At 42.6% G+C, this 10367-nt stretch overlaps 1 protein-coding gene across 1 annotated transcript; it reads right to left on the bottom strand.

Moving 5' to 3' along the window:
• On the bottom strand, positions 1-9892 carry LOC115022353 (oxygen-regulated protein 1). The gene is given in 6 exon segments (XM_029453325.1): positions 1-1737; positions 1774-1902; positions 2269-3501; positions 3503-5967; positions 6568-6727; positions 9215-9892. Coding segments are annotated over 6 exon segments (6402 nt in total).
• Between the last annotated feature and the right edge of the window lie 475 nt (positions 9893-10367).

The following is a 10367-nucleotide window of genomic DNA, read 5'->3' as shown; positions in this document are numbered from 1 at the left end:
TTATAGTATGGGACAGTATTGGCTACATCTCACGTGTAGTGCATCAATGGAGTCTTGTGATACATGCAGTACATTCCCTGCTCCACTAGATGTCCCTCTTGCCCTTATCACAGCTGAGGACTCCCCCTCAGGATGCACTTTTCTGTCTGATAATTTAAACTCAACTGACGCAAATGAGGACAGACTACCATTTTTACCTGCCCAGGTTTTGGAAGTATCAATTGTAGGGGACACCCTGAAGCCTCTCCCTTTGACACTGCTTGCACCTTTTTTCCCACTTTTGTCACTAGTATTATCCAAAAATGGGTCAGAATCGCTTCCATGTGGCATGTTGTAGTAGGTGCACTTTGGAGTTTGAGGCTTCGCCAACTCCTCAAGCTCTGATGAGGATATGGCTACAAGAGGGTTGTGTTGGGCTTTGCCATGTGACGGGGAATCCTCACTATTGTTCTCCTGACCTGTATCTATAGATGTGCTATCTAACTGACCATACATTCCCAGGGAGACTGGAGGAGAGTTTCTGATGAGGTGATTCTCTTTGAGCAGCCATCTTCCTTGGTCGATTAAAACCCCATCAGCTGAGTCTTTTTCTGGGGTGAGAGAAACGCTCTGTGTGCCCTCTGTGGCAGGATCGGCCTTTTGTGAGCTTCCAGCACTGAAATAAGATGTGTCCTCCTTTGAGGCTTTCTTGTCTGAGACAACAGATGAGAAACTTCCTCCGCTTTTTAATCCAGAATTTTGCGAGACTTCTATATTACTGTGAACGGAGATAGCCCCCTCAACCTTTTCTCTCCCGTCTGTATTACGTCTGCAGACTGGAGAGGTCTCTTCTCCACTCTCTGTGACAATATCTACAGAATCCTGAGTTTTATATCCACCACTCTCCGATGTTTCTGGTCTGTAATCAGACAAATCTGAGGTGCTCGGGGTGGGGAGACGCTTTAAGCCGTATGAAACATCCTTCCTACTTTTTGGAAAAACAGATAGTTTGGTTTGTGTAACTCGAGCGTTATCTGGCTCTATCCTGATTTTCCCCAGAGTGTCGTATGTGAATACAAGTGAAGAGGACTGCAGGGCAGAGTTAACAAAGTCAAGTAATTCCTGTGATATTTCCACTGGATGTTGTAGACTGCTGCTTCCTTCCTCGAGAGGCTCCCCTCCCTCGTCTGTTTCATGTACAGTGTCTGTCCCATTACCTTTATCATCTTCACACAGAGCCTCAGAGGAATATTTGGTTGATGAATCAGTGTTGCGTTCTGCTACCTTTGCATCTACATTTGCTTCATCACAACAACTCTGCGGCTGCAGATACAAGGCCTCCTCTAGTAGGTGTTTACAATCTGTGCCTCCAGCAACACTGTCTGCATCATCAGCAGCATTTTCTTCCTCTACCTCATCTTTAGGTTCTTGCTCTTCCACCTCGTCTAACTCATTCCTTTCCTTTTCTTCATCATCTTCCCTCTCCTCTTCATCTAGCATTTGCCCAGTTTTCCTATTTTCTTCAATCTCCTCTCCAACTTCTTCCTCTTCTTCCTCTTCTTCCTCAAGACTAGTTTCTTTATTCTCTAGCTCTTTCCTGCCCTTCTCAGCCTCGTCACATGTTTCTTCCTCCTCTATATGCTTCTCAATGTCTTCTCCTTCCTCTTCCTCAATAGATTCTGTATTTATAACCTCATCCTCCTCCACATTTTTCTCATTAACCTCATCAGCTTCTTCCTCCTCTTCCTCTTCCTCCTCCTCCTTCTCCACTATCTCTTCAATGCTATTTTCCACACCCTCTTCCTCATCTTTCTCCTCAATAACCTCCTTCATTTCCTCTTCTTCGATATTTCCTACTTCCTCTCCTTCATCTGTCTCCCCAGTAACCTCATCTGCTTCTTTTTCTTCTTCTTCTTCTTCTTCCTCCTCTTCCTCCTCTACTTCTCCAATGATATTTTCTACTTCCTCTCCTTCATCTGTCTCCCCAGTAACCTCATCTGCTACTTTTTCTTCTTCTTCTTCCTCCTCCTCTTCCTCCTCCTCCTCTACTTCTTCAATTGTCTTTCCTACTTCCTCTCCTTCATCTGTCTCCCCAGTAACCTCATCTGCTTCTTTTTCTTCTTCTTCTTCCTCTTCCTCTTCCTCCTCCTCCTCTACTTCTTCAATTGTCTTTCCTACTTCTTCTCCTTCATCTGTCTCCCCAGTAACCTCATCTGCTTCTTTTTCTTCTTCTTCCTCTTCCTCTTCCTCTTCCTCCTCCTCCTCTACTTCTTCAATTGTCTTTCCTACTTCTTCTCCTTCATCTGTCTCCCCAGTAACCTCATCTGCTTCTTTTTCTTCTTCTTCTTCTTCTTCCTCCTCTTCCTCCTCTACTTCTCCAATGATATTTTCTACTTCCTCTCTTTCATCTGTCTCCCCAGTAACCTCATCTGCTTCTTTTTCTTCTTCTTCTTCTTCCTCCTCCTTCTCTACTTCTTCAATTATACTTCCTACTTCCTCACCCTCATCTGACTTTGCAATAAGCCCATCTGCCTCTTCTTCAATCTCTTCCCCTTGCCTCTCCTCAGTTATCCATTCCTCCCCCCTTTCTTCCTCATCAACCTCACCATCCCCTTCCCCTGTCTCCTCGTCACCCTCTCTCTCATCTGTCTCTTGAACAGTATCATCCTCTCTTGTTTCTTGAACTTCTTCTAATCCCTCCTCTGCTTCTTCTAAATTATCCCCCTCTTCCTCCTCTTCCCCTCTCCCTTTTTCTACTTCCTGAACAGAATCCTCTTCCTCCACACTTCCTCTTTCCGCTTCCGCTTCCTTCTGCCCCTCGTCATACACTTCTGTGGCTGCCCCCTCTTCTTCCTCTTCCTCCCTTTCCCTTTCTTCCTTTTCAGTCTCTTCGCCATCATCATCACCATCTATTTCTTTTGCATAACCATAGTCTCTGTCATTCACCACCTCCCCATCCTCCTCTACTTGTTCCTCTGTTTCCTTTTCTTCCTTTTCTTTGTCTGTTAAGGGCTCATTGCTTTCCGTCTGTGGTATTTCTAATTCTTTATCAGGTTCTTGCTCTGACTCAGTTGTCATCTTGACATGTTCAGAATACGATTGCAAGTTATCTATCTCTGCAATACCATGACCCTGTTTTGTAACGTCCTCAGCTATGGAGGTAGTATCAGGCTCCGGTGATGGTTTGTATTCTTCAACAAATTGTTCCACATCTTCCTCTGAGTCCGACTGGTTTCTTTCATTTTCTACAAAGGTGCTCTCCTCTACAGGGTAAAAACTTTTAGCTTGTTTGATTGTTGAAGAAATCTCTGCTCTGAGGTCTTGCGGCATATTCAGCTCATCCATAAGCTCGTCAATATCCTCGAATGCATCCCCCCCTTCGGAGGAAAGATCCAGAGCAAATTCTGTTTCTGAAACTTTGGAAGACGGCGGTTCACTTTCAAGCCTTTCTCTCGTAATCTGGAAATCCTTCCAGCGTTCTCTGAAACGAGAAGACGCTCTGCTCTGCAGATCCGTCAAATCCAGTCCTCAGCTCTTCCTTGTCCTCGATGGCGGAAATTTTCTGCAGGGATTCTATCATCAGCATGGCCTCGGGGGTGCTTCCTGATTGGCTGCCATCTCCCGGTGCATATCCTGCTAGGTTATCCCGCAGAGTCACCACTGATAAGAATGATACAAAGGCTTTAAGTGACGAGCCGAACACTCCCGCCATTTGTGACGAGAAATCAGGAAGGCTGTTGGACTTCTCAAGGTTGGATGTTGTGTTGGTTTCAGATGCAGTTCTGATGCATTGATTCGAAGAGTAAAGTTCCCGCAGGACAGGTTTTGTATTTGCCTTCGGATCCAAGAGGTTGGATGTAGATGAAGGGGATTCATTGTCAGCTGCACTGATGGCCGCTGCAGATTTGTTTGGTCTCAGTCTGTTCTCCTTGAGCAAAAGATCAACTCTGACACTCGGCATTGAAACACAAAGACCCCTCATATATTGTTCATTGTGCTGCAGAGCTGCAGCTTCATGATGTTGAGGTACTAACAGACAAGAAGCTGATTTCTTGTCATCATCACTGGACGATGGATAAAGCTCATCTACATGAGCCTGGCTTTCACTCTTTTCATCTGATTCAGAATCACCGCCGATCTGAAACACAACCTTTGTCCGAGGCTCTGTGATGGCGTCCTCAGTGTATGGCACTGGGTCTGGGACTTTCTCCAACCAGTTCTCAACATATTGGAGGATTTCAATGGGTGAAGGATTGACTAATGGCATAGGAAAACTCCCACTCAACTCTAAAGACTTTGTGGGTGATGGTATTCTGTTTTCAGTCATGGATGTTGGCTTGCTAACTGTCTTTTTGCCTGGCAAAGGTGATTTCTTGGGTTGCAAAATGTCTGACATGTTCTTCCTCATTGGAGGCCTCCCAGTTGGAGTATTTACATTATGACCATTATATTTAGCAGGTGCTTTGCTCAAGTTTTGTCTCTTAGATGGGGTCCTTTTCACATTTTCAGTATCAACTAATAAAGGTTGCTCTTTCATGGGTTTCTTTTCATCCTTACTCGCTTTCTGAATTTGACGCTTTTCTGCTCCTCCACTCTTTTGACTACTTTTAGCACTCTCTGATGAACTTAAAGTCTTTTTTCCCACACTGGCATTGCTGCTGAGCTTGTCTGTAGATGAATGTTTGCTATTTTTTGGGGGGCTTAATATGCTTTCTTTTTGCTTTCTATCTGAGTCGCTTGTTGAAGTTGAACTCTTCTGATTCCGAGCAGGTTTAATCATCCTTTTCTTCGTCTCACTTTTAGGACTTTTGTCTTTTTTTACTCTTTCCTGTGTTTTGGAGTTTGTTGCAGTAATCTCATGTGTTGAAGTTCTTGGCTCTGATGACAATGACAACATCTCCTCTTTCTGTCTTTGTAGTGGGCCAGAAGTGGATGGCTGACAGCTAAAATCTATATCACAATCATTGCTGGATGAACGGCGCCCTGACTCGGTGGACGGTTTGCTTTCTGCCGCTGGAGTGGAACCATGCACAGGTACACCATCTGTGCTATATTCCTCATTAGCAAAATAGTTGTCGTAGCACCCTTGACTCTCATAAATATGCATCACAGTCTCTGTAACCTCCATTCCATTATTCTGTATCTGAAGGACCTCAGCCACTCCTGACGACCTGATAGAGGAGTGGGAACTTTTGTTGCTTGGCTCTGCAGACACCGTTTTCCTAGTTTTTGGAATTGGCCTGTTGCTGCTGCTGCTACGTTTTACAACGCAGTATCCCTCAGTCGTCTCACCATCAGTCGTCGTCTCCATGTAGGAATAATGTGTGTTTTCCTGAACCCCTGACTCTGTCACCATCTTAACACTCTCACGAGACGCCTTCTTCTTAATGTGCAGAGGACCCGGCGTAGGAATGCGTTTGAAACCAGTTTTTTCTTTTTTCAAGGCCGTGGAAGGGTAGCCTTCATGTTCTTGCTCGTCATTAAAGCCAACTCCCTTTTCAGCTCTAGCTGGATGGTTCCCTTCTTTTGATTCATCTTCACTGACATTAGAGGAATCTTTGGCAACAGCGTTGTTTGAGTCAGGTGAGCTGTTGGGCGACTCAGAAATGGAGGCACAAACTGTCCCCTTGCTAAGGCTGGATCGGCTGAGCGTGGTAGTCCAGTGGAGCAGCTCCTCCTCTTTAATGGTCAGACGAACTTTCATCTCCACTGTCATGCTGCCATCTTGATTGACACGGAAAGACTTTTCAATGTCATCGTCTTGTGGTATAATGCAAGTATGATGCTCATTATCTGCCCTCCCAGTTCCACATTTCTCCCTGGATGTGTTACGATGGCTGACCTCTGTTTCAAATGATTGGTTGTGGTGATGCAAGGAGCCGTTTGTGCTTCCATTTCTGGACTTGTTTATCTGGTTGACAATATATCTCTCTGATGATAAGGAAAAATTCCTTGAGCCTCTTCCACTCGAGAAAGATTTGTTGTTCTCTTTGGTTGGAGGTGTTTGTGAAAGAGAGACAAAGAGAAAAATATATATATTTATTTAAGAACATTGTAAAAGCATAATGCAGTGTTGATATTGATTTGGAACATTTTAAGGAATAGTTGGAAACTTTAATTCGGTCAAGCCAGAAAACTATCTCAAACCAGGACAGATAAAACAAAAATGATCTGCAACAGTTAGATACCATATAAATAAGTGAGTAAATCTTCTTCTTTTTTACAATTTGGGTAAACTAACTGACCCTTTAACAATGAATAACTACTGTAATTCAGTAGGATGTCACATATGAAGCACACTAAAGGACCATCATACAGGTTTCTTTTACCCGTTATGTCCCCCCGATCACCAGCTGCGTCAAAACAAACCTCAATAAGATGAAAGTTGCTGTGAAAGTCCCCATAAGACTACATGTTTTAAAGCAAAGGTCTATGTATCTACACAGTGGAAAAGTTCAACCGTGAGTCAAGTTTTCATTCTTTCTTTGTGTTCTTTGAATTTGCTGTCTATGCTGTACTATAATAAGAGGTCCACATGTGCGTTTCACATTAAGACTGTGATATGTCAACTTACTGACTACAACTTACCCGTTCTAGGCAGCGACACAGATGGTTCCACATGCTCCATGTACATTACTTGTGCCATCTGGCCCGCTCCTTGAAAACAGTAGTTTCCTAATCTGAATGGCTCGTTGCCTGCTGCCACAACAACTCCAGCGCACAGGATAAGTCCTGCAAGACCATCGACCTGAAAGAGGCGCAGAAACACTCTTAAACTGGTCACAAACAATCGCTCACTTTATGTATTGCACTCCTAGATACATGTCAACTGAAAGTATATGTGCGCAATAAAAAAAATGCTTGACATTTATTCAGACCACATCACAGATGATGAAGGCAGTTCTAGAGGAATAAGATGCATTTAAAGGTTCTCAACACTCATGAGCTTTAACAGGCAAGCCTGTACTTGTATCAGGAAAGGCTTCTTGTTCAAGGACACGTCCTAGAAATAGGGATTACAGGGTGATAACTCACTAGTAGGGTAGAGGTTTGGATAGCACCTTTTAGCATTTCTTTCAATACTATTATGTGTAAAGTAACAGGGTACACGATTAAGCCCATAACAGTTATTTATTTGAAATTTGTGTAAATTAATATAGCATCACCCACTATTTACTGGTTATATTTTTATTTAAAACTGAGATTAAATAAACTTCAACAAAAGCTCAGTCACATGATTCCACAAAAATTACAATTCATTGTCAGTTCCATTAAGTGTTTCTTGATAACATCCAAAACGTAATGCTTTTATAGACTTTGAAAATGAAAGTGAAAGCTCCGGGACAAGCGAGTAAGTTGACCTTGAGTTGAAGTTATTCAGACAAGAACTGTCAAACTCATTGACGTGTTTTCTTGTGCGTTTCTGTCTGTCTGCCTACAGCTTTGTTCTGCCTCACAGACGAGACTATCCTATTTGCGTAACCCAGACCTTTGCTTAATATAGTCTTAAGTATCTTTAGACAGAAAATACATTCAAGGACAGCCGAGGTGCCATGGATTCTCACGGCATGCTGCTAATTGAAAAGAAAAACATCACTTTTGAGGGTTTTTTTTTTTTAAATATCGAAATACATCTTGTAACGTAAGAATATTTTTTATGACTTGGGGGCAGTTACATAAATATACAATCAAATGTCATTTGGGAAGACTATCCACATCCATCATAAAGAACGACACTATAAACACTGTTAGCTAGTGGATAGCCAGCAGAGCAGAATCATAGAAGGTGTGTGTTTGGATTTTAGATGGTGAAAATGTTGGTAGTTGACGTGGTCGAGGTTTAAGTGATTACTTTCTTCCGCCTCATCATTTAACAAAGTGGGTGTTTGAAAGTGTAGGTGGATGTGAACAGTCCTCGCTAAACCACGTCCACTTTGACTGATCCAATCAAATCTGAAGGATTTCCTTTAAATCTAGTAACTAAACCTCGCTCACATGTTTTGTTTCACTCGTAAATGTGTCACATTACTGAATCTAAAGACGCTCTAACTTCTGTTTCACTGTGACTAAAAAATAAATAGATTTTGGGAAATAGGTGAAGGTGAAAATATCAACACCATTCTCATGTGTATTCGTTCAAGCATGAAGCTGGAGCTAGCAAACAGTTAGCTTAGCTTAGACTAAAGACTGGACGCAGGGAGAAACTATGGTGGCTCTAAGATCCTAATGCAGTCCAAAATAAAAAACACTTTCAGATAAACGCAACACAAGCAAATGAAGAAACATCTTCACCATGACACACTTTTGACTGCACATGCTCAGCATTTAGAAAAAGTGCTGCATGAAGTTTCCAGGGGACACTAAAAAGTGATGCACACAGCTATGACACGCAGCGCTTGTGGATTATTAAGTTATTGAAGTCCATCATTGGCGTTAGTAAATTGATTATTTTTACATTGTGATATCACGATTCAGATATTATTGCAGATATAAACCAAGTGTTAGTCTGTTGCTTATTTTGATGATATCTGAAACACTTGTCCCAGCTGTGTGCATCACTTTTTAGTCTCCCCTGGAAACTTGTGTTTAGCACTTCTTGCAACACCTTTTCTAAATGCTGTGCATGTGTCGTCAAAATTATGTTTTTGTGTGTTGTTGCATTATTTGCTTGGGTTGAGTCTATTAACATGAGTTTTCTTCATTTGCAGTGCGTTGAGCTCAGGGCCACCATAGAAACATCTAGCCTGGCTCTGTCTGAAGGCAACACAATCCACCTCCCAACACCTCTGAAGCTCACTGATTAACATATTACATCTCATTTTGTTAAATCTTTACAAAAACTGAAGTTTAAAAATTACAATTAGCAGTTTTACAGCCGATGGTGAGCATTAGTAATTGTTATTCAGGCGCAGTGACTTTGTGGAGTCTCCATTAGTTGCCTGTTTCCAGTTTTTATGCTAAGCTAAGCTAACCAGCCGCTGGCTTCAGCTTCATGTTTAACGGACAGAATGAGACTGGTATCAATACTCTCACCTAACTCTCAGCATGAAAGTCAAGAAGAGTATTTTACTAAATTAACAACTATTATTAAGAACATATTCAACCATAAACACGTTGTAGAGACCAGATTAAGCCACCAATTTAAAAAAGAAGCTGCTTGTAATATTTTCAGGAGTTGCCTTGAATCAGCATTGATCCACAATCATTCTCCAGTTTCAATTTGCCAAATACTTACTCTTCTGCCCTCTGTAGAGAAGAGTTTCAGCACTGGGAACTGCAGGGTCTGGGAAAGGTAATCCAGTAAAGCATCAAATGTCGGTGCTGTTCTTCTCTGCAACACAATTGTGCGTTTTACAGTGGGATCCTTATTCTTGATGACCACAAGCTTCTTTGGTGTCCGTACTGCCACCCTCTCAGAGGCATTTGCTGGCCTGTTGGTGACAACATCATTTCTTCTGCCAAACTGGGATCCTTGTCGTCTCCGTCGCCCTGCGCTGAGGGGTCTGGTGGTGTTCCAGGGGACCTGCCGCCGGTTCACTTCATCCAGGTTTAATGGCTTCACCCGTTTCTGATCAGAACACACATACGATCCCCCATCATGTAAGTCATCTAAAGCCTTAACCAGGGTGGTCCCGCGAGGTGTGGTGATGGTCCTCACTCCAAAGGGCAGAGGCACTTTATTGGACAGAGCGTCCAGCAGAGCATCAAATGTCTTGAAGGTGCGGGCATTGATGACGATGCGATGCCCGCTGAATTTATAGTCACCGCTTTTGTAGAAACATACTCTTTTAGAAGCTGAGGGATCAGAGATTGGCTGCAGGGGTCGGAAGGGTAACGTCTGCCCACTGCTGGAGGATAATTCATGAGCAGGTGGCTCCTGGGCAGGTGACAGCTCAACGGGTGTGTTGCTCATATTGTGTGGAGGTGGCTAAGAAGGAATCAGAGAGAGGGAGAAAGTTGATTATGTTCAAATGATGGTTAATTGTGCCCAGCAAAAAACATTTGGGTATCACGCAGACTTTGGAGCTTATGTTCACAGTAAAATACAACCATGCTGGTCCAGTTTGTTTATTACTCCATTTTCTCTTGGATTTGATGAAGCCAACATGTGGTAAAGAGTGCACTTTGAGCTTTACCTTAAAGTGCAGCACTTTCAAAACACTTTAAACTAATTAAATATTGCCTATAAACACTGGAATAAGGGAAACCCTACAACCCATCAGCTTTTCTTTTTGCTTGATGCAAATTTCAAATATTGAAAAGGAGAACAGACAGTTACCCCTTGGTTCAGACAAGCAAATATGATTATAGATAATTAAAACAATTCCCCCACATGCCTTTCTACACTTCTAATATAAGTGTAAGAATGGGTTTGTACACTTTTATGT

The sequence above is a fragment of the Cottoperca gobio genome, chromosome 17 (genome assembly GCF_900634415.1).
Source record: "Cottoperca gobio chromosome 17, fCotGob3.1, whole genome shotgun sequence".
Classification (NCBI taxonomy): domain Eukaryota; kingdom Metazoa; phylum Chordata; class Actinopteri; order Perciformes; family Bovichtidae; genus Cottoperca; species Cottoperca gobio.
This window is presented reverse-complemented; position numbering and strand designations above follow the sequence as displayed.